At 42.4% G+C, this 25,381-nt stretch overlaps 1 protein-coding gene across 4 annotated transcripts in view; it reads right to left on the bottom strand.

Annotated features, from left to right (window-relative positions):
* The window catches only part of NDUFAF6 (NADH:ubiquinone oxidoreductase complex assembly factor 6), a 29,744-nt gene extending 7,260 nt beyond the window's left edge, over positions 1 to 22,484 (bottom strand). For 3 of the 4 annotated variants that reach the window (XM_034763320.1, XM_034763321.1, XM_034763323.1), the window contains exons 1-7: positions 22,292 to 22,484; positions 20,235 to 20,334; positions 16,333 to 16,455; positions 12,506 to 12,562; positions 9,700 to 9,802; positions 5,058 to 5,191; positions 2,953 to 3,054 (exon numbers count right to left, since the gene is read on the bottom strand). In XM_034763320.1, coding sequence (XP_034619211.1) covers positions 2,953 to 3,054; positions 5,058 to 5,191; positions 9,700 to 9,802; positions 12,506 to 12,562; positions 16,333 to 16,455; positions 20,235 to 20,334; positions 22,292 to 22,470 — 798 coding nt within the window. In that variant the 5' untranslated portion in view covers positions 22,471 to 22,484. Of the gene's footprint in view, positions 1 to 2,952; positions 3,055 to 5,057; positions 5,192 to 9,699; positions 9,803 to 12,505; positions 12,563 to 16,332; positions 16,456 to 20,230; positions 20,335 to 22,291 lie in introns of those variants that run through there. The other variant, XM_034763324.1, reaches the window with a different exon arrangement.
* Positions 22,485 to 25,381: the final 2,897 nt, after the last annotated feature.

The following is a 25,381-nucleotide window of genomic DNA, read 5'->3' as shown; positions in this document are numbered from 1 at the left end:
ACGGCTAGTCCATAGCCATAGTTGCACAGCCTCTTCTCCCCACAGGCCCAGGAGACCCAATAGCTCCTGTCCATTCCAGGCTGGAGTGCGTCTGGAATGCGTAGCCTTCATGGTCAGCTGGGCAGCTGCACACAATAACGGGGAGCTGCTAGGTGTGCTCGCCAATATGGACAATCACGAAAAGGCATTTAAAAAATTCGCAGGGTTTTAAGTGGAGGAACTTCCAGTCTCTGACACCCAGGCAGTGGACTTCTCCACTGTGACCAGAGCAGTCAGTGTTGGGCATTGTAGAACAGCTGCTGGAGGACTGTTAGGGTCAACATAGGTAACACAGCGTCTACATTCGCAATGCATCGACCGCAGTACTTTCTCAGAGTTTACATTGGAGGGAGACAAATTTAAGTGGAGATACATGCACAACTAGGTCAACACAAGGCAGCTTACACTGACCTAACTTGGTAGTGTAGACCAGGCCTTAGTCTAGTCATGGAAAGACCAACCAGTGATCAGTAAATTAAATGAGTAAATTAACTCTACCCAAGTTTCCATGCAGCTGCCCATTAAGCCCTGCGCAGGGGCTCAGGGCTGCGGCGGGGAGAGAAGCCCCTCCCCGGCGGCCCCAGTGCAGGCCTGCCACAGCAGGGAAAGGAGCCCCTCTCCTTGGCCCAGCCCACCCAGAGCGAGCAGCCCCTCCCTTGGGGCCGGCTTGGGGGAACCTTCTCTTCCCACCACAGCCCCGGGGCAGCCTGCACCCCAAGCTCCTCATAAACACTAAGACACTCCCTTGCAAAACCTGGCATTGAACCTGGGCATCCTAAATCTCTCCATTCCTCTGCTGTCAGCAAATACCTGTGAAATCCACCAGCAAAAACAAGCATCTCATCCTCCCTCTAGTGACTGGTCCAGATAAAGGATAACAACCCACTACTGCTACCAGTGACTGTTAGTTCCAATGGTCTGAACTGTGCTGATGACCCAAAGTGGAGGTTAACATGGTTCCATATGGTAGAATTCTTGGGGTCAGCTTTTTTTTTTTTTTTAAGTTAGGAAATTATATGCAAAAATCCTAAGAAGAATTTTAAGGTTGCAAAGTCAAGCATGCAAAACTTAGGAAATGTTAGGAAATACCAAACACTCTGAAAAATCAAGACCTAGTTGTTTCAAATTGGACACCCAAAATTAGTGGACACTTGACAATTTTGACCTTAATCTTTATGTGCCTCTGTTGCCCAGCTGTAATAATCATCAATCATCATCATCATCTCACAAAGATGTTGTGATGTATTCAGATACTATAGTGAGAGCACCATAAAAATTCCCATGAGGGAGTTAATAATTTTGTAATTAGTGCAGCGTTTGGATGGTGCTAAATAAGGCCTGGTGTCACATGCCAACTGTGAAGGATAAAAAGAAATATTGAAGACCCATTCATTAAATGAGGCAGGGATGCTGGGGGGCGGGGGTTGTCATTATGTATAATTATGTAATTAAAGAATATCACAATGCATAAGCACAAGGGGGCTGAACTAATGTTGCACAGGCAACCTTAATTCTGGCATTTAACTTTTGAGAGCTTGTCTTTGCACCTTAATGTTCTATTAATATAGTTTTTTAATGCAATTAACTAATTAAATGTATACACACACACACAGATTGTTGTAACATCTGGTTAAAAGCACTTCTTGTACTATTTATATTTTCTGGAGAAATGGGGAAATGTACAAGTGCTTATGTAGTATGTACCAAAGTGCTTCTTATAAGCATAGCCCGTATGTTTTATTTTCAATATTTATAGCAACAGAGAGGTAAAGAGTAGGTCTCAGTGTAGCTTCTCAAGTTCAGATCCACTAATTGATCCATGTGAATAACAACCTGTGATAAAGCCGTTGCACAAATAGTGAAGTTTGAAACGGTGATCCCAATTAGACTGGCTGTGGGGCAAAAACAAAACCAGAGAAACATTGCTGGTGTAGCTCACTATGCATATAGTAGGTAGTTTCCAGGAAAAAAAAAAGTTTGGCACTTAAAGGCAAAATCTGAATGCCTAATAATTATTGCACCTGTGTCCAAAATACACAAAGTAACTCATGCACACAGTCTATGGCTGTGATCCTGGAATCTGATCTGTGCAGGCACACCCTTCCATAACCTACATCTCATAATGACATACAATAGAACCTCAGAGTTATGAACACCAGAGTTACAAACTGACCAGTCAACCACACACCTCATTTGGAACTGGAAGTACACAATCAGGCAGTAGCAGAGACCAAAAAAATAAAAATGCAAATACAGTAACAGTGGGTTACACATAAACCACTAAAAAACCAGAATGTTTAAAACAAAGATTTGACAAGATAAGGAAACTCTTTCTGTGCTTGTTTCATTTAAATTAAGCTGGTTAAAAGCAGCATTTTTATTTAACTCAAAGATGTATTAAGTTAAAATTCAGTTGTAAATTTTTGAAAGAACAGCCAAAATGTTTTGTTCAGAGTTATGAACAACCTCCATTCCTGAGGTCTTCATAACTCTGAGGTTCTACTGTATGTGCAAAAGCTTTCAGTCAGTAGTTATACACACATACAGCTATCTCTATATAGATAAATTCATGCAAGTGTGTTACCATAAAGAGAACCTCCATTCAAAAATTGTTTTATTGTTTTAGAATAAGTTTTTTGGTGGGTTTATTCTCCAACTCAAAGGACCAATCAGTTTAACACTACAAGGCTGTACTCCTCAATGTAATTGCAATCAGCACTTTTATGATCACTTTCAGCATAGGCACCCAGGACTGAATAGGCTGGGAGATTGATCTTCTACATGAAGGTAAAAGTGTTTTTAAAATATTTGATGCAATAAATAAGGTCCCCAACAAGACACCACCACATTTTGACAACACTTCTTAACATGAAAATTGATTATATGCTATCAACAAGAAAAGAGGAAGCTCACATGTTCTAGATGAACGTGCGCCTGGCTGGCAATGTTGTAAATTACATCTCTCACATTTTTCTCTTGATTGGCTCTTATGAAATCTTCTTGCGAAACTCCATGCTGAGAGTGAAGAGCAAAAAACAAAACATCCATTTCTGCTTAACAAGAGAGTAGGAAAGCCAGAAGCCTGCCTGGCAGCCAGACTACAATCAAAAATCTGAAAAACGTTTATGCATATTTTTAAAGTAGTCAGTAGGAAGCAAAGCTCAGTGAAGGAAAAGACAGGAAAGAGTAACTAACTCAGTCTTTGCATAAACTGACTCTCTGAATACTTTGTAGTAACTAGGGATAACTGAGCTACAATTTAAATTCTGGTAATCTGAAATCAACTTCTTGCGCGTCAAGTTAAAAAAAAAAAAAAAAATCAATCAACTGAGGCTAAGCAGGGTAAAGGAAAAAGTTACGGCTTCACTGGAAAAACAGCTGGTCCATGAAGAAAGGTATTGTCATAGTGCTGGTCTATACTCAGGGCCGGTGCAACCCATTAGGTGACCTAAGCGGTCGCCTAGGGTGCTACAATTTGGGGGGGTGGCGACCGCGGCGGTATTTCGGCGGCAGGACCTTCCGTCGCCTCTATGGGGGGCGGCATTTCGGGGTGGGACCTTCCGCCGCCTAGGGTGGCAGAAAAGCTGGCAGCGCTCCTATCTATACTACAAATGGTACCATGTTTGAACACTTATGGAGAATTGAATTAGGTGACACAATGGTGACAATGACACTGTGGTTAATGCAGACTAAGACAAGTTTTGTTCAGCATCATGTCAACTAACTTACTTATTCACAAGGCTGATTGAATATGGTAAAATTTTATAGTGAAGACAAAGCCACACAGAGGATATGGATTCAAGAGCAATCTGGTGACTCTGACTAGCTGCCAAGATACCTCTTGTCTCTGCAACACTCTCAGTCTGGGTAAGAGGGAGATTACCTTTGCATCCATCTCCTACACCCACCGATGACTGAAAAGTTTCATAGTCACATGTGTGGCTGTGATGGCAGGGACAAGCACAATTCTGTGTGGGTGTGTGTATGTGTACCTGGGTATATGATATTAAGTTATATTGAAACAAAGATATGAAAGTTGGAAGGCCCTAATCAGCCCCCATCATGAGTTACTGTTTGGGATGGACGTATCAGCCATTTTATGCTTCTGTGCCATTCACATAATACTGACCTAGCAGGAAAACAAAGCCAAAGGTTATCAAATTTGGAGCTCTTCATTATTCTACACAAAACAACCAAAACTTGCAAATCAAGGATATTAATTCACACTTAAATGATATTCATAGAAGACTAGTGCATGTGCCTTAAGCACTGCCACAATTAGATGGATTTATATAAGAGCAATGAGAATGTCATAATTTGAAAATGCAAACAGATAAATTATTAAATAAATATTCAATGCCTATGCCTATAGATTTAGCCACAGACTCATTTGAACATTAATGGGAAACTTGTGTTTTAATCCTTGTGTCACTGACAATTACCTGTTAGCGTAAGAGCTGCTGAATTCCAGTGCCAGTTAGGTGTTTTCTCTCAAATTGTACAACTAGACCCCACGCGCTATAGCAATGAGTGAGCAAATACTTGTAGTTACTATTGAGTTGCACAGAAAAAGCAAGAGTATGACCACAGCACAGCAAAGAGAGGCTAGGGAGCTCATTCTGAAACAAAGGGAACAACACTAGAAAATTTAGCGCGGGGAGGAAGGAATTGATTCCCATTCCATGTGTATTTCTGCACATGAAGAAAAATCCTAAAATGCTACTGAATTGCATTTTAGTACTAAAAAATTTCAGTGAGCTAGTATTAAAATAAATAATAATAAAAAAATCACTCTAATCATACCTCCCAAAAGAAGCAAAGCAATAAGACCAAGAAAAGCCCTATCACTGAAAGAGCATGCTGGGGGTACTGCAAGCCACAGGAAGTGAACCTTCTACTAATAGCAACTAGGCTCTTCGACATTTACTTTCTGGTCTAACAGAAAATACTATCTATCTAAAGCTGAGAGATGTAATTAGAGATACTATATTGTTTGTTCCCAGTCTATACTTTCTTACCAACATACAAATGTCCATAGGAAGAAAGACCTTTCGTCTTTTACTATGATACGGAGTTGCTCTTAAACAGGTGACAATGCCTTGTGCTTTCCCAATGTGACTGGCTGCATGGTCTGCATGGATATCCCGCACACCTGTATTTTCAGAAATAAAGGTTAAAACCACATAACCAACCATAGAATAGTCTGAGTGTAGCATATTAACAAGTCTCATGAGCAGAAACTACACAACTTTTGTATTACAGCTGTTAAGAATATATTTGCCTCAAACAGCATATGTTCACAGATTGTCCTTGAGTCCTAATCTCAGAGGTGAAAGCTAGTAAACTAGCTGACTGATTACTACATTCTGGAGTGAGACATCTCTTAGGGCTAGTCTACAATGCATTTTTTGCACTCGTGTAGCTATATCAATGTAGCTAAACCAGTTCAAACTCCTATTACAGATACACTACACCAGTGTGAAAACTGACTTGCACTGGTACAGTTTACCCTAGTACATCAGTGTAGTTACATCAGTGCAACCCCTTACCCCAGTGAACAAGAAACCAGGAATCAAATTTCAGCAATAAATACTAAGCAAAGCCAAGTGAAATTCAGAATTTCGGTCCCAAAGGAAATTCTAACATTTCAACTTTTGATTTGTCCCAAATCTAGACAAAAATTTGAAATTTTGATTTTTTTTTTTTTTTGCAGAACAGACATTTCTAAAAAAATTTGATTCAGAAATACTGAATTGTTTTAGTAGAAAATGTTGAAATCAAACAAAACATTTTGACATTCTGAAATTGAAATGGAGGGGGAAAAAGGGAAGCGATGTCAAGGTAGACCTCCAAATCGGGAGATGAAGGATGAGGCATCTCTAGAACAAATAACAGAAATATCCAAAACACAAAATGGGGAACTACCCAGATTTCTGTTAGAAAATCAACATGGCAAAACATAAAACATTCAGTAAATTCTTGGAATGTGTTGGGGGCACCTTCTTATTTCAGGAAGTGGAAGAAGTAACCAGAGGGGCACCCATTTTAGTTTTGATTCTGACCAACAGGAGGAATTGGTTGCAAATCTGCAGGTGGAAAGGTGTTTGAATGAAAGAAAGCATGAAATGATAGCATTCATGATTCTGAGGAACGGAAGGAGTGAGAGCAGCAGAACAACAACAACAGACTTCAAAATTGCAGATTTTAACAAACTCGGAGACTAGTAGGTAAGGTCCTCTGGGAAGAAAATCTAAGGAAAAAAGCAGTTCAGGACAGTTAGCAATTTCTCAAACAGACAATATTAAAGGCACATTAGCAAACTATCCAGGCATGAAGGAAAGATGAAAAAATAGTAAGAAGCTAATATAGTTCTTTAATTAACTGAAAATCAAAGAGGAATCCGACAAATGTGGACAGCTTGCTAAGGATGAGTACAAAAAAATACCACAAGAACATAGGCACAAAATCAGAAAAGCTAAGGCACAAAATGAGTTACACCTACCAAGGAACATAAAAGGCAATAAAAAGAGTTTCTATAAATACATTAGGAAAAAGAAAGACTGAGGAAAATGAAGGTCCTCTACCTAGCGGGAAGGAGAACTAATAATGGATGACATCAAGCAGGCTAAGGTGTTTAATACCTATTTGGTTTCAGTCTTCACTAAAAAAGTTAATTGTGACCAGACGCTTAACACAATTAACACTAACAAGGGGGTTGGAACACAAGCACAGGGAAAGAATGGGTTAAAGATAAGTTAGATGTAGTCAAGCTGGCAGGGCCTGATGAAATTCACCCTAGCGTAATGAAGGAACTAGCTGAAACAATCTCAGAACCATTAGCAATTATTTTTAGGAACTCATGGAGGACAGGTAAGGTCCCAGAGTGATGGAAAAGAGCGAACATAATACCATATCTTTAAAAATAGGAACAAAGAGGACCTGGGGAATTATAGGCCAGTCAGCCTCATTTGGATACCTGGAAAGATACTGGAACAAATTATTAAACAATCAATTTGTAAGCACCTAGAGGATAATAGTCAACATGGATTTTTCAGAACAAATTATGCCAAATCAATGTCCTTCTTTGACAGGGTTACTGGCCTAACGGATATGGGAGGGTGGGGGGACCAGTAGACATGATATATCTTGATTTTAATAAGGCTATTGACATGGTACCATGTGACATTCTTGTAAGAAACTAGAGAAATGTGGTATAGATGAAATTACTATAAGGTGGGTGCACAATTGGTTGAAAAAAACTGTTCTAAAAGTAGTTATAAATAATTTCCTGTCCAATTGGGAGGGTGTATCCAGGGAATCCTGCAGGAGTCTGTCTTGGGTCCAGTACTATTCAATATTTTCATTAATGACTTGGATAATGGTGTGGAGAGCATGCTTATCACATATGCAGATGACACTAAGATGGGAGATTGCAAACACTTTGGAGGACAGGATTAGAATTCAAAGTAACCTTGATAAATTGGAGAATTGGTCTGAAATCAACAAGACAATCAATACAGACAAGTGCAAAGTACTACACTTAGGAAGGAAAAAATCAAATGCACATCTAAAAAACTGGGAATAACTGGCTAGGCAGTAGTACTGCTGAAAAGGATCTGGGGGTTACAGTGGATCACAAATTGAATATGAGCTATCAATGCAATGCAGTTACAAAAATGTCAAATACCATTCAAGGGTGTATTAACAGGAGTGTTATAAGATACAGCCCTGGGTGGGGCTCAGGTTACAGGCCCCCTGCCTGGGACTGAAGCTCTTGTGTTTGGGTTTGGGTCCCTACACCCAGGTTGGTGGGACGTAGGCTTTGGCCCTCATGCCCGGGGTAGTGATGCTCCAGCAAGCTCAGGGTTCGATTCCCCCTCTCCCCCCGGGGTCATGTAGTAATTTTTGTTGTCAGAAGAGGGTCGCAGTGCAATGAAGTTTGAGAACGCCTGAGATACAGAAATAATTGTTCTGCTCTACTCTGCACTGATGAGGCCTCAGCTGGAGAGCAACAAAAACGATACAAGGTTTAGAAAACCTGACCTCTGAGGAAAGGTTAAAAAAAACCTGGGTATGTTTAGTCTTGAGAAAAGAAGACTGGGAGCTGGGTCCTGATAACAGGGTTCAAATATGTTCAGGGCTGGCCTTACCATGAGGCAAACTGAGGCAGCCGCCTCAGGTGCCAGACTGTGGAGGAGCGCCACTAGGACCCAGAGTGTAGAAAATTGTGTCTGCTGCTGGTGCATATGTATTTTCTCTGCTCTAGATGTAGAGAGATGATGGAGTGCTGTGCTGGAGGAAGGAGGGCACAAGAGACATAACAGGCAGGCAGGAGAAAAGGTGAAAGGGAATAACAGAAAGCAGCAGGAGCTGCAGGGAGAGAGAGGAGAAGGAGCCTCTTATGTATCTCTCTAGCACCCCCAGGAGACTGGACTGATTAATATCAGCTTCTCAGGGAGGTTCCTGTTTCCTGCTGCTTCCCTGAACCCTCTTCAGGAGAACAGGCAGTCAACTGAAGTAGTAGGAGCCAGTTAGGCCCTTAAGATGCTGATATCTACCCTCACTCAGGCCCTGCTACCAGCCTGCTTATTTGTCCCCTTCAATTGAGTGTTGAGAGCTACTGTAGCTGGCACAGAACAGCAGTCATGAGTGAAAGAAGAAAACACCCTTCTGGGGCAGCATTCAGAAAAAAACAAAAAGCAAAGGAAGCTTTTCTATCTAAGCAGGAAGGAGCTCTCCTGAGATACATAGACACAAATGTTCACGGTGAGCCTTCCGGCCCCAGTGACGATGTGAGTGGTGAGGAGATGCCTGATCTTCCAGTTACTCAGAATGCAGGTGACCTGGCAGCTACTGCAGCATCCATATCTCTGGAATGGTGGCCAAGGCATGAAGGAGCATACGAATATTTAGCATATCTGGCACATAAATACCTTGCAATACCAGCTATAAAAGTGCCATGCAAATGCCTGTTCTCACTTTCTGGTGACATTGTAAATAAGAAGAGGGCAGCATTATTTCCTGCAAATGTAAACAAACTTGTTTGTATTAGCGATTGGGTAAACAAGAAGTAGGACTGAGTGGACTTCTAAGCTCTGAAGTTTTACATTGTTTTGTTTCTGAGTGCAGTTTTGTAACAAAAAAAATTTACATTTATAAATTGCATTTTCACAAAAAAGATATTGCACTACAGTATTTGTATGAGGTGAATTAAAAAATACTATTTTTGTTTATAATTTTTACAGTGCAAATATTTGTAATAAAAATGTACACTTTGATTTCAATTACAACACAGAATACAATATATATGAAAATGTAGAAAAACATCCAACATATTTAATAAATTTCAATTGGTATTCTATTGTTTAACAGTACAATTAAAACTGCGACTAATCACAATTATTTTTTTGAGTTAATCATGTGAGTTAACTGTGATTAATCGACAGCCCTTAATTTTACAGATTTAAAGTTGGATTTTCAGAAATGCTGAGTGTTGACCTATTCTTCTCCCATTAAAGTCAATGGAAGCTTTACTGCGGGCTTTAATGGGAGCAGAATTAGCTCAACCATCAGCACTTTTGAAAATCCTCCCCATTAGTAAATATAGTAGCAGTACTGATAAATTCTCCATAAAATCCTAAATAAAGAAAAAGCACATACCCAGCATTTCCAAGGTGAGATACAAGAGAGCGCTATGAGTGTTGTCAGCATATGTTTCAAGTTCCTGGATGTTATGATATGCTCTGTCATCCAAATTTTTCTCCTGTAGTTTGAGCACAGAACATGAATATGTATGAGTCTGTATTCCAACATGAACATGTTTTTTTGTGTGCAAACTGATCATTATAAACAGATCTACATAATCCTTCATTAGGGTATAGTGAACAAAAGTAACTCACATTATGGGATGGGGAGGAATTGCATGTGTGTGTATATGAATAAAACCATATACACATTAAGGAATACATTTTAAAACATCTCCAACAATACAAAATATTATGTATGTGCAAGGACAACCAGCTAAGGTTGCTGAAGGAACCACAACTGTTATGGATTTAAATTCTCTCTTGCAATATTGCATTAACATTAAATCAATTGGTGCTTGTTTACACTACAAGTGCTTTGCCAGTATAGCTATACTGACAGAGTCCCCGCCATAGATATAGCGTATACCAACAGGAGTTTTTTGCTGGCAAGAACACTACCACCCCCCCAAATGACATTAGCTATGCTAGAGAGAGAAGGTGGGTGAGACAATATCTTTTACTGGACCAATTTCTGTTGCTGAAAGAGACGAGCTCTAATATCCTGAGACTAACATGACTACAACAACACTGAATATTAACTATGCTGATGGAAGCACACTGTCAGCATATGTGCATCTATACTGGGATTTTTGCTGGCATAATTATGTCAGCTACGAGGTGTGGTTTTTTCACATCTGACCAACACAGCTATGCCAACAAAACTTTGTAGTGCAGACCTGGCCTTGGAGTCTTCATGCCATGCTACTGCAGACTCACACCCTTAGTTCTGATGAAGGTACTGTACAGTATGTTTACACTATTAACTGCCAATTCTATTCCATTGTCAGTGAATGAGGCTTATATCTCAGTGAAAGAAAATTACAGATATCAGAATATGTTCCTCTAGTGTGTGCTTTTTAAAAGCACTTTTAAACTACTGAGTGTACTTGGCTGTCTCATGCAAATGCTGTCAGAAATAGAACATTCACTCACTATGACAGGAAAGCTGGTCTTGTGGATAAAAAATACAGGCCTGAGAGTCAAGAGACCTGGATGGTCTATGCCATAGACGGCTTGTGTGTGCTTGAGCGAGTCACTGGACTTCCAAGTCCCTTAGTTTCAGTGCAGAATGTGCATATTAATATTTATCTACCTCACACCAATGTGGTGATGTTAAAGTAATAAATATTTATAAAGTGTTCTGATAGGAAGTATGATGGGGGAAGGGATAGCTCAGTGGTTTGAGCATTGGCCTGCTAAACCCAGGGTTATGAGTTCAATCCTTGAGGGGGCCACTTAGGGATCTGGGGCAAAATCAGTACTTGGTCCTGCTAGTGAAGGCAGGGGGCTGGACTTGATGACCTTTCAAGGTCCCTTCCAGTTCTAGGAGATAGGATATCTCCACTAATTTATAATTAATTTATTTATGGTCCAGGAGACTGGAGACCCAGATTCAATACCCTGCTTCACCACAGGCTTCCCGTGTGACCTTCAGTAAGTCCCTTAACTTCTCTGTGCCTCGGTTCCCAAACTGTACAATGGGGATATTAGCATTTCCCTACCTCATAGGGGTGTTGCGAGGATAAATACATTAGAGACTGTGAGGCGTTCAGACAACTAAGGTAATCAGGGCCATATAAGTACCTTAGATATATATAGATCTTGTAGGGAAGGGAATATAAAAGTGCATGTAATCATAAATGACATTTGTTTGAGATTTTAAGCTCATAACTCATCTTGATATGAGGCAATATAGAAATATTTTAAAGTAATTTCTAAAAGCCAAACAGACAAGGTCACAGAATGCTGTCAGGAGACTATGATGTAGTAAGTGAACAGGAATAGGATGGCATGAAAAGGCAGTCTGAGGCTACATCTTCACTACGGGGGGGTCGATTTAAGATACGCAAATAGCGTAGCTGAATTCGACGTATCGCAGCCAACTTACCCCACTGTAGGGACGGTGGCAAAATCGACCTCTGCGGCTTCCCATCGACGGCGCTTACTCCCACCTCCGCTGGTGGAGTAAGAGTGTCGATTCAGGGATCGATTGTCACGTCCCGATGGGACGCGATAAATCGATCCCCGAGAGGTCGATTTCTACCCGCCGATTCAGCGGGTAGTGTAGACCTAGCCTGAGAAAGTTTTTCACTTTGACTTCTTATAAATTGCAGAGCACTGAATCTTCTAGAAATGAGAATTGACTGGAAGCCAGCTGTGTGTGAGAGCTAACTGTCTCTGATCTCTTGAAGGGAAACTCACCTCTGTGCAGAGGGCCATCCCAAGGTCTAAGCACCACATAAGCCCACAGACCCCTAGACCCTCCAGTCAGCAGTGAGATAAATTTGCTGGGTTGCATTCAGAAGCTTGCACTGATATTGCGAAAGTGAAGGCATTAGTTTTCAGAGCTGACAATCTGCAAGCTTTCATGAAAACAACAGTTTTTTAAAGCAAAAAAATTGAAGTTCTACCCTCTCCACCATGGCCACAAAGATAAGAGTATGAAATGGAGTCTCACGGAGTGGAGTTTTAAAGCAAGGGAGAAATTTTTAAAAACTACCAAGGGCCAGTATATAGGACACTCCTGTTCAAAGAAGAGAATACAACCATACAGAAACAGAAAAGATGAGCTCTAAGTTTTGGTTAGGTACACATGATTCAAAAAGTCAAAAATGAGAGGAAAAATTAAAACGCATACAACAGATTAAAAAATTACTTACTCTTTCATCAATAATCTTCAGAAGCCACCTTTTAGTCAAGTTATGTCTCTTGATAGCCTAGAAATGAACAAAGAAAAGCTATGTTACAGTTTAGAAAAAAGAAAAATTTGGAAAACTATTGAAAGCAAGGTATGATCAAGGCTGTAATTTTTTTAATTATCTTTTTGTTATTAAAAGTAAGATTTGATTTGCTCAGTATCAGCTGGGTTAAATCAAAATGGAAGAATAAAATGTGTGTAATAAAGAAAATTAAGTATAAAACTTTTCAACTGATCTCTCTTTACTACTGCTACAGAAAAAACAGAATCTTGTGCCTCAAGCCAACATGTAAGTGAAGGAGAAATTTTAAAAAATATATTTTTTTTAAAATGTAATTAAGTCTACTCATTCATTCCATTACAACTTTCCACAAAATATTTGCAGATCACATTGTTCACTTCCCAAATGTTTTTTCAGGAGAACAATAAGTAGTATGAGTATATATGTTATGTCAATAGATACTGTTTATACATAATATTCTAATATACATGAGTATTTTATATATATTAATTATAATTATTACATTTAATATAGAAAACTGATAATCCTCTACCATCTCCTGTTCAGCCACTCATCTCTGTCAAACTCTTGCCCTCCTTCCACAGCTGCTCCATTCTATTCCGTTTTTTTCAATCTTATTATTTACAATAATTCCCTCAAAATCACCCTCAATTTTGCAGCCAGTATGTCCTGTTGAGTATAATAAGTCTGACATGATTAACTGTTTATGATAGAAGTTTAGGAGCAGTCTGTTCTCAGAATCAAGGCTTTCTATAGATCATTATCTGCTTCTTTACATCTAATTTAAACTGTAAATAACTATTTCTGCAGATATTTAAAAAAAAATGTTGCAAAGGTACATCTTTCTAATGATTTCAGTAGACTTTAGATTAGGCCTTAGATGCCCAACTGGTTTCCCAGTTTGTCAGCACTAACTGTCTGGTAAGTGCATTGACTGCAACAGTGCCATAGTGGTCAAGAAGCAGCAAGTTGAGTTCTGTTAAATTACAGTAGGGTTACCATACATCTGGTTTTTCCCGGACATGTCCGGCTTTTCAGCAATCAAACCCCCGTCCGGGGGGAATTGCCAAAAAGCCAAACATGTCCGGGAAAATGCCGGCCGGGCACTTCCTCTCCCGCGGCGGCTCTGCTACGCTCCTCCCCTCTCAGACTTTCAGAGCCGAGCTGCCCGAGCCAGCGCTACCGGCTTTGGGCAGCCCCCCCTGCCTCCGGACCCTGAGCCGCCGGCCAAGCACTTCTCCTTCCCGGCTCCAGCTGCTCTGCTCCGGCGGCTCGGGGTCCGGAGGCAGGGGGGGCTGCCCGAAGCCGGTAGCGCTGGCTCGGGCAGCTCGGCTCTTAAGGGCAGTTAGGAGCAGGGGTCCCAGGAGGGAGCAGTCAGGGGACAGGGAGCAGAGGGGTTTAGATGGGTCAGGAGTTCTGGGGGGGGGCTGTCAGGGGGTGGGGGTGTGGATAAGGGTTGGGACAGTCAGGGGACAGGTAGGGGGTAGGGTCCTAGGGGGCCAGTTAGGATGTGGGGAAGGTCTCAGGAGGGGGCAGTCAGGGGACAAGGAAAATTTCCAAGGTTAAGTGAAGCTAAGATAAAGAAAGGTGTCTTTGTTGGTCCTCAGATTCGTGAACTTCTTCGAGATGATGCATTTGACTATGCACTGTGTGGCAAGGAAAAGATGGGATGGAAAGCCTTCCAGTTAGTGGCAATAAATTTTCTTGGAAACAACAAGGCAGACAACTACAGGTTGTTGGTGGAAAACCTCCTCAAGGCATACAAAAGCCTTGGTTGCAACATGTCACTAAAGATACATTTTTTGCACTCTCATCTAGATTTTTTTCCACCGAACTGCGGAGCAGTGAGCGACGAGCACGGCGAGCGATTTCACCAGGACATTGCAACAATGGAGAAACGCTATCAGGGCAAATGGAGCCCATCAATGCTTGCAGACTATTGCTGGACAGTGACAAGAGATGCTCCATTTAATGAATACAAGAGACAAGCCAAGAAGCGCCAAGTAGACACTGAATGGGACTAAACTATTTACATAATAGTTTTTTTGCCTTTTGTTTCATAATCAATTTTATTTATATAACCCTTTTGCTGATTTTTAAAGTGTTACATAAGCAGGACAGGTGAAATATCATCATCATGTAAAGCAACCATAAACACATGAAAAGATCTAGGTTTACAATTTATGATTAAAACTCTACTATCTACACAATATACATAGACATGAAATGTAAAAACTTAAATATCTTAGAAACAGTTGCCAATCAGTTGTTTTAATTGTCATATTTGAATTCAGCACATCAAAATACATAATAAATAGCACATTTTATCTCTGAAGCAGACGACTTCTCAAAAATTGTAGACCAGTGTAATCTATAACTAAGGTCCAGAATACTTGCCAGCTTCTGTTTTAATTATATTAGAGCTTTGTTGTGGCTAAATAAATAAATAAATTCTGAGTTGGAGATATCTAGGAATAATGTTGGATCTCCTAGATGAGACTCAAGTAGATGCTGTTTATTTCTTGGCATTACCAGTGTTTTCTCTCTTTCTTCAACAGTTTCTTGTTTATAATTTGAATAGGATTGTTGACAGAAACAAGTACTGACTTGTGCTTGGCATCACAGGAGGAAGAGCACACTAGGTGCGTCCATTAACTCAGCAGTGCCAACATCAGAAAAAGGGGATAGTAAAGGGCTGTGATCCCTGACCTCAGATAAACAACAGGCAGTAGATGGGGAGCCATGATGCCCTCAAGTGAACCCTCTAATCATACAGGAATTGTAGTATACTAACCCACCATTACAGGGAGTTTCCCTGTTTTTTCTGCACTTTCAACACGGACAGAGGCACATGACACCTTAGATGGAGAGTCTAAGATGTTAGTCTGTGGTCCTAAGGCAGTGACCTATCCTAGCTGGAAATCATAACTGTAAAACAACATATTGGGGTCTATTTATTCCCATGTTAAGTACAGGCAACCACCAGTTATCTGGTGCAGTGGGGGTCCTAACTAGAGTGAACAGGTTTGGTCAGCTGGTCATTTTGTCCCCAACCATGGCCAGCGGAGATGCTAAATTGTAGGCATGCTTGAATTTGTTGTTCTGAACTTACATAAAGGTGTCTTGAAGAAAATATTTCAAAAGTTGGCAGGTACATAGAATCCCTGTGACTCAGCATCCAAATCAGGACTTGCATTTTGTGCCAGTTTTTTTTTTAAATGACCAACTGTCAGCTATGCAGTTTTCTAGGGAGTCAGAGTGCATTGGAATATGAAATAGTGTGCATTATAGTTTTGACTGTGAGGGTGGGGGCCTCCGATAGTGTATCTTTCTTTGTATGGTCTCCTTTCTGGCTTTAGTCTCTGATCACACTAATTTCAGTCTTCTTTTGGTTCTTAAACCTTTGGAAAAGGCTAGCAGAGGCTGAGGAAAGTTTACTTAAACACTACTTGGTACTGATTTACAATTGTCACTCTAATGATTTTGTCCCTTCACCTGGTTAGAAGGCAAATTCTCTGATTAACATAGTTCTGACTAGTTGCTACATTTTTCTGGTAACTTCTCCCTAGATATCAGCTTCATGACTGTCCATCTCTCCCTTTTTTGCTTCAGGCTGCTCTTAGTATAACACATACAAAATATCATACAATATCTGTATAACACAAAATACAGTTAGTATGCAGTATAGCACATGCAAAACAACAAAACATTTTCCGCAGGTAAAAGAATAATTGTACGTAAATTTTAAGACAGGAAAGATATTTTACCTTCCACAGTTCTATAGCAACTGGCTGATGTGGTGGGTTATCACAGTATATATCTTCCACAGCTTTCCTCCAAAACTGCATTCGCATCAAACCTATGGTCTTCTGTGTTATGGAGTCTTTAATCTGGAAAGAATATATTTACGAGTGAAATTTACAGTCTAATGGAGGCAATTAGTTTACGACACTTAAAGAGTATAACTAAGTATCATCTTTCCTGAATGATTTTTCTGATCACATGCCATCAGTATGCATCTTTCACAAGTAAGACCATGTCTACACTCCAAGCTAAATTGGCACTGCTGCGAACAATGCAGCAGTGTTGATTTAGCAGGTCTGGTGAAGACACGCTAAACTTGATGGCAGAGTGCTCTCCCATCAAGTCTCTACTCCACCTCCCTGAGAAGCAGAAGCTATGTCCACAGGAGAGCATCTCTTGTCAACATAGCTCAGTGCAGACACTACTGTAAGTTGACCTCAGTTATGTAACTGAAGTCGACATAACTTAAATAGCGTAACTTAGATTGACTTACAGCGTAGTGTAGACCAACTTGGTCATTTGAGGACTCATAAAGGACTTACCTAGGAAGTGGGAGACCTAGGATCTAGTCCCCTAATCCATTGACTTTATTTAGTCAGAGTGCAACAACTTCAACATGAAAGACTGAGGGAGCCCCACATCAGAATATCCCATAACCCAATGGTTAGAGCACTCACTTAAGAGGAGTCACATCAATGTTCAAATCCTTTCTTCCCCTCAGGTAGAGGAGGGACTTGAACCAGGGGTCTCCCATATCCCAGGTGAGTATCCTAGCCACTGGGCTAAAAGTTGAGAAAAGTCCTCTTCCTCCTCTGTGGCTTTTTGCTAACAGAGCAGGCACCTACTGTAAATAGAGTGTTTGCAACTGAGAATGCCAAGACAACATGGGCGCCTCCCTGCAGCCCAGACTTAGGTGCCTCTCTCCAAGACAAGGGCGAATTGTAGCACACACCCCTCTTATCGGATGACTATCTTGGGTGGCTCCCGGCCCAGCATGATGGCTTTTGTGAATCACAGTTGAAGGTGTCTCTCCCCACTAATTGTATAGGAGGTTAGGGACTTAACTCATGGCAGGTCTACGCTACAAATTTACAGCAGCACAGTAGCTATGAGCAGTAGCTGTGCCGCTGTAGAGCTTCTGCTGAAGATGCTCTAAGACAATGGGAGAGGTCTCTCCCGTTGGCTTTCTATCTCTACCACTACAAAAAGGAGACGCTCTCCTGCCACTATAGCACTGTCTGCACTGGCACTTGCATCGGTATAACTATGTCACTCAGGGGTGTGGATTATTCACACCCCTGAGCGAGGTAGCTACACCAAAGTAATTATGGAGTGTAAATCAGGGGTCAGGCTTTGTGAATCACAGGGATTTTCTAGGTGCCTAAAAGTTAGAAGTTGTGACACTCAGCCTCACAACACCTAATTTGTTAGGCCACAGTCACTGCCCAAAGAGTTTACAATCTAAAACAGTGAGCAACATACAAAAGGAGTAGGAGAAGGAGAAAATAAAATACATACAATTTTTATACATATATACACACACACACGTACTTTTTTCTTTTTCTTTTTTTTAACATGACTTCAAAATGAAGGCACTAAAGACACTGAGGGCTTGCAAGAGTGAGTCAAACTTTTACTACTATCAGGATTTCAACAGCTGCAAGAGAACAAGTCAGATAGTGACATATCTATCAACAAGAAAACTGCCAGCAGAGCTTGGATTCCAGTGTTCAATTGTTTGTGATGATGTACAAAGCAGAACGTTAAATTATTTGCAGTCTGGATACCTTATCATCTTGCAGGTTTGGGCACTAAGTGCCTTGCCAGCGATGCTGAGTTTTCAGCTCCCCAATGCAACCTACAGGTTCAGCATCTCACAGGGACAAGCCCCTAATAATTAACGGCTTGATTTTCAAAGGTGCTGAGCACCAGCAGCTTACCCATGAATCAACAGGAGCTGTGGGCACTCAGCTTCTCTCAAAAATATGGCCACATATATCCCAAATGAAACCACACACGCTGGGTGCAATCCTAGCCCCACTGAAATCAATGGCAAAACTCAGGGAGGGGGAAATAATCGGGGCAGGATTTCACCCCACAGACATAGCATACTAAATGAACAATTTTATTCTTTAAACATTTTGCCAAGTTATTCTGGTATTTTATTTAAAAAAAAATTGACAGTTAACTTAAAGTTTCAACTGGCTCTCCTTCAGTTCACCAAAATATGCAACAATTAAGATTTTTCATTGATCGTGCCTGTGTAAAAATCAGCTTTTCTCTAGTCATGCAATTTTCCAATAAGAAGTCTATGACTATAGACAAGCTGTTCGCAGGAAGGGCCAATACCTCTGACAAACAAAAATGTGTCTAATATTCCACAGTGAAGATCAAACACTTTGCCCAAATCTTCCTGTAAATTATAAAAGATTGTTTTGTTGTACATTTCACCTTAGTCACTTGCTTTACCTATCACAAAAATCACATCTACCTACTTCAGTTCAACTAGATTACTAAGCAATTTTTAAACATTGCTATTAGATAATATTTTTATATGTATCACTTGACAATTAAAATACTAAACTTCAGCAAGCTATTGCATACTAAAGTAATTCTTGTTTTTGTGATTAGTATTTGTTTTATTGCTCTTGAGATTTTCTTATGCTTTTTAATCACAGATATAAAATATATTTTTAAAGATTCAGCATCGCACTACTGAAACCCAAAGACAAGCAGCTATTTCAAATATTCTTCTGAAGGCACACGTATTATGAGACTGGGCTGAACCACAAAATCCAGATCAGAATCTGGATTTCAAATACACAAAGTTCAGGTCCTGGACCAGTTTCACCTCAGAGGAATCCACGCCAGGGCATCACAGGCAGCGTTCCCACTGCTAGGGAGGGCAGCTTTAAATTCTGCCAGGAGTTTGCCAAGAGTCCTGACAACAGAGGCCAAACAGGATTATGTTTAACCAGCACATCCCCTGGGCTGTTCTAGCCAGGCCTTCCTTGCAAGCATCAACAGGCAATTTGTGGGTCACTGTGGTGGGGCAGATCTCCAACCCAGTCAAGAAGGAGTTAAAGAGCTTCTCTGGGCAAAATCAGCCTTAACACAGCAGCACACTTGTGAAGCTTGTCAAGCCTGCAGATAAGCAGGTCCTTAAAAGGGAGGATGATGCTTGCTGCCTGTAGGGTGGCACTCTGAAGGTGTTCCCCAGCACCTTGCAATAGGGATTACTGACCAGGAAATGGATTGAGTGTCTTGGCTCAGGAAAGAGAAGGGCATGTACTTTTCTCTTTTATTTTTCTCCTTGGCTTCCTGAAGGCCCAGGGCTCTGCTTTTTGAGAGCTGTGGAAGCATAATGACTTTTTGTTTGGACTACTTTAACTCCTCCCACCAGGGGGCAGATGCCCTGAACAGCACAGCTGGAGGGCTGTGCACCAGAGACAGAAGTACTGCCCACCCTCTGCCCAAGGGGACATTAGAGAAGTATAGCCTACTACAGCCATCTAGCAGAGAGAAGATGTAACCACATTGTTATTTTTTAAATCTGCAACCTTCCCTCCTGAAAGTCTGCCAAGGCTCTGCCAGCATAGACTTAGAAATGAATCTGCCCTCAAGGTTTTTGGTTTGATCCTCTCCAGATGGATCTGAATTGTGCAGCTGACTCCTAAGTTTAGATTCTAAGCCTCCTCAGTTTCTACAGGTGTTTAGATCTGGGGTTTTGTGGTGGACCATCTGTTTATCACCCTTTGAAACACAAAACTTTAATCTCAGCATATAACACTGCTTTACACTTCAACCTAGAGTCTTGAAATGATTGTTATAGTTCAGTATTTCACAAATATATTTTAATACCTGCCTGGGCCAGTTCAACGTTGAAGGCTCTCAGAGCAAAAGCAGAGGTGCGGGATTCTGCAGGCAACAACAGAGAACACAGAAACCCTTCATAGTCACGTTTCCTATATATGACAAACAAAAAGAGATTATACATTTTATTTATAACTATATGTAAATTAGTTTTGCTTGCATATTTATACCTGCCTCTGGAAATTTCCACTACATGCATCCGACGAAGTGGGTATTCACCCACGAAAGCTCATGCTCCAATACATCTGTTAGTCTATAAGGTGCCACAGGACTCTTTGCTGCTTTACAGATCCAGACTAACACAGCTACCCCTCTAATATATCTAAATTAAGCATTTGACTGGTCAGCACTGAACTTACTTCTAACAGGAGTGAACTGTGACATCAACTAGTAACTCTGGCCAAAGCAAAAATAGATGTTTTTATTTTAAACAGTTAAAAGAACAGATTTCATTCACTCCCCCTGGGAAGTAATCTGAACTCCCAGTGCACCAGCAGGAGCAGCTGCACCTTTCAGAATCAGGCTTTAAGAGATTTGCCCAAAGTCACAAAGCAAGTCTGTGGCAAAACTGCAATTACAGTCCAGATCTCCTGACTTCCAATCTTGTGTTCTAATGAAACCACGCTTACAGAGATTGTAATATTTTATTATAAAACACAACACTCTTTGGAGCTTGGCAGAGAACAGTTTGTTTAACCTGTGGAGTTTCTGGGTATGTCTACTTCTGGAGCTGCAGGTGTAATTCCCAGCTTGAGAAGACATACCCACGTTAGCTCTGATGAAACTAACAGCTGAACATATAATATAGCTGCAGTAATGCACTGGACGGGCTAGCCACCCCCTAAGGTCTTGGATGGGCATGTACTCGGGGCAGCTAGCTTCTCTTGCCACTTGTGCTTCCATGTGTACACTCTATTTTTAGCATGTAGGCTCACTGAGCACTAATGCAAGAATGTCTCTTCGAACTGGGACTCAAACTCCCAGCTTGAAGGGCAGATACATCCTTTTGTTTGTTTGCAATTCCAATCACAGTATAAAGTTTACAGCTGTGGCATACTGACTATAGGTAGCATGCTGCTGATCTAAACTGATGTACACTCCTTTGGCCACTTGGGAGTGCCATTAAATTAAAAACAGCTACAGCACACAAAACCACACCATAAAATGCATAGTTCTGTTCACCTATTCTTATTGCAAGCAGAATTCAAAACTGTCTATAGGGTTAAGGTGCCTGTTTTTTCAGCCTTGCATTTATAGGGTGAAACTTTGCATTCAAGGTTCAGCCCCTAACTTCAAGAGAGAGAGACATCTGGGCACACATTTACTCACTTTCATGATAACTGTTGATCCCCTCCCACCCCATTTTAGTTATGTTTGTTTCATAGATGAGGTAAAAATAAAAAATAAGTGGGCAAGTTTTAACTATTTAATTATGAGTGTCAAGGCAAAAAGAAAACTAGGTTTGCAAACAAGTACTTTGTGGAGATAAAAACAGTAACTGGAAATCTACTGTGAATTTTCAAAACAAATCCCTGAAAGCACTTTGGGTGACCTTGGGCAACTACTTTCTAAACCTGTTCTAGAGCCTGATCCAAAGCCCACTGAGGTCAATGGAAAGACACCCATCGATTTCATGGATAGATCATGCGTCTGATGAAGTGGGTATTCACCCACGAAAGCTTATGTTCCAACACGTCTGTTAGTCTATAAGACTTACATTGCTTGTGTTACTTCACCTCCCCCAAAATGAGGATTAATTTTAAAGGTGACTTACAACAACAACTACTAAATCACTTAGGGTTATGCCTTTTATTGCTTTTTTAGTATGTTACAGCCCTCCTTCCCCACGGGGCTGGGGCTCACTGGGACAGGGGTTACAGCCTCCCTCCACCACGGGGCTGGGGCTCAGGGGGGGCTCAGTGGTTACAGCCCCCCCCCCCCACGAAGCTCAGGGTGGGGGCGGGGGTTACAGCCCCTGCCCTGCACGGGGCTCGTGCGCAGAGTGGGGGCGGGGGTTACACCCCTGCGCCCGCTCCACACCGGACTCACCGCAGCAGCTCGGCGCAGTACTGCACCTCTCCCCCGGGGCCGGGCCGGCTGGAGGCTGGCGCCGCGCTCCCTCCCCAGACCGCCGGCCGCACGAGCCGCCCGCGGGCATTTGGTCCCAGCAGCTGCCGGGAACAGGGCCTGTAGCGCGCTCCGCAGCTCAGTGCCATGGCCGCCGCCATGCTGCCTGGTGCACCGCCCCTCCTGTCAATCACCCCCTGCCTGCAGTGCCGGTCTGGGCCTCCGCCCGGTCTCTGGGACCGGTAGTGTAAACAACTGCTTATGGTGTGATTTGCTACCGGTAACAGTTACTGATACAAAGTTGTTCTTATTTGCTGACTTGTCCTAATTTGCTACTTTCTCACTTTCCCGTCCTCTAATCCAGGGATAGACAGCAAATTGTGAGCGATCGGGGTACATCTGCCTATTTTGCCCACCACTGACTACACTAACTTTCTTTTATATGCAACAAAGCGTGTCTAAAGAAAAAAATTGACATTGGTGTGGGATGGAAGCATAAAGTCTTCAGCTTTCAAACAACCCTGCTTCCTGTACCAATGTATCAATTACCTCTTAATAGAGTGAGGTCATTTAAACATCATGTATTATGCAGCTTATACATATTTTCGATTAGTATGTTATTAAAATATAAATTAAATAGTACAATGACATGCATCTGCTCAATGATAACAAAGGTAAATGATGAGTGCTAAGAGTAATGAAAATAACATTTTAAAAAGTAATCAATTGAAAGGAGCAAAAGTATATTTAAAATAGATTACAAGGAAGGGAGCGGCAATTCAGAGAATCCCAGCAGCAGATAAGACAAATTTGTAAACTGCTATGAGACTTTAAAAACAACAAGGAGTCTGGTGGCACCTTAAAGACTAACAGATTTATTTGGGCATAAGCTTTCGTGGGTAAAAACCTCACTTCTTCGGATGCATAAGAGTGAAAGTTACAGATGCAGGCATTATACCCCCGATACTATGGGACTTTATGCAGTCATATAAACTGATGAGCAATTCTTTGTTTCTGAGAGGATATATGTAAAATATTTCACTGAATTAAGTCTCCCGCAGTGCCTCAGTAGATTATATCAGATAGGAAGGAGCTGAGGTGACTAGGCATTGGGATGCCCAGCCCTGAGAAGCCCATGCTGAGATGGACTGTCCTGTGGGACGGGAAATAAAAGAGCCTCTCTGACCAAATAAAAAAAAATCTGCCCCCACTTTTCCCCACCCTATTTTTGCAAACACTGGTGTCTCAGTCCACAGGGGTATAGCTGTTACCCTATGCAGTGTTTTGCCCTCTGGCAGCCTCTGACCCCTGAGCTTAACTCCAGCTCCCTGATTTTGCCTCTCCTCAGCCCCTATCCTAACCCTGCCTCCAGCTGCTTGAAGTCCCCCAGCCAGTCCATTTCCATCTCCTGCTCAGACCCTGGCCGCCACCCCCTCCAATTTGCCCCCTTTGGCCCTTTTTAAGCGAAAAAGCTGTCCGCAGAATCTGATGCCAAGTAAGGATAGGGTGAAGGGCAGCTGCTTCAGCAGATGTTACTGAGCGTGCTCAGTTTACCCTAAATAGCGAGTCAGACAGCAGTTTTTCACACTACACCTGTCAGGTTGCCAGGGCATCGGGCATCTGTGTCTCTCTTCTCCACTTGCCCCTAGCTCCCGCCCAGGGAGCTCACTGGCTGGATACCAATTGTAGGGCTGCTGAGAGCACAGGGCAAGCCTGCTCCCTGACCTGTCACTTACACATCACTCACCTCCCCTGCCCCACTGCCAAGAGGAATATACATGCTACCTAGGCATTTAGTTCAATGGAAGTTCTCCGCACCTGTATCCAGATGCTCAGTTTGTACCTTAGCCCTTACCTACTGCTTCTAACATCTTCCAAGTGCTAAATAAGCTAATTCTTACATCCTCCATGAGCTCTGTGTGACTTGGAAGCTTGTCTCTCTCTCACCAACAGAAGTTGGTCCACTAAACCAGGGGTTCTCAACCTTTTTCTTGCTGAGATCTCCCCCTAACATGCTATAAAAACTCCAGGACCCAGCGGGGGTGGGGGGTGGGGGCTCTGGGCCGGGAGGGGACCCTGGGGCATAGGCATAGTTTGACTTCTATTTTGGGGGGGGGGGCACAAAGGCTGATGGGGCTTGGGCCAGCTCCGTACCGGGGGCTCCAGGGAGTGAGTGCTACCTCCATCCCGACTCACCTCAGCAGGTCACCCAGCTGGTCTGGGTTGTGCGGGGCCATAACCAAAAAATATGACTCAAAGATGGGACTCAGCTCAAAAAGTTTGAAAACCGCTCAGGGTGCAGGCAGGAAATAACTAGGGGCTGTGTGCAGGCAGGGGGGTAGCTCAGGATGCAGGCAGGAGGTAACTAGGGGCTATGTGCAGGCAGGGAGGTAGCTCAGAGTGCAGGGAGGGGGTAGCTAGGGGCTGTGTGCCAGGAGGGCTCCCCCTGTGGTGGCTGCTCCCTGAGGGCTCTGCTGGCCCAAGCTGGGTCCCCTGTCCGGGAAGCTCTCACCGGCTGTGTGAGAGTTAAAGTGCTGGGAGCTGAGGAGCAGCTGCAACCCTGGGCACCAGCAGCAGATGGTGGAATGCCACAGTTGCCCACTCCATGACACCATCAGCCAGAGGAGCAGCTGCCCCGCACTGCCTGGCTCTGGCTTCCCACTTACAACCTGGCCAGAGAACTGGGCCTGAGGAGGGCTGGGGGAGGCGTGGAGGTGGGGGGAGAGGGGAGCTGCCCCTGGATTGCCCCACTCTGGGTAAGGGACTGCAGTTTGGGGGGCCAACACCACTCCTGGCTTTGGGGGGAAGAACAGGCTTCAGCACTGCACCGCTCCCAGCTTCAGACCCGTGTGTGTGTGTGTGTGCGTGTGTGCGCCAGGGCTTGGGGCACCTGGTTTCAACTGCAGGGCCCCGTGGCCCTGCTGAAAGGGCTCGGAGTTCCACGGACCCCCAGTTGAGAACCGCTGCACTAAATAATATCATCTCACCCTCTTTGTCTCTAATCCCCCATGAGGGTAAGGGAATCATTACCCCCATTGTACAGAAGGGGAAGCTGAGACAGAGAACTTAAGA

The sequence above is a fragment of the Trachemys scripta genome, chromosome 2 (genome assembly GCF_013100865.1).
Source record: "Trachemys scripta elegans isolate TJP31775 chromosome 2, CAS_Tse_1.0, whole genome shotgun sequence".
Lineage (NCBI taxonomy): Eukaryota > Metazoa > Chordata > Testudines > Emydidae > Trachemys > Trachemys scripta.
The sequence above is the reverse complement of the archived record's forward strand: the minus strand, read 5'-3'. Positions and strand labels throughout refer to the sequence as shown.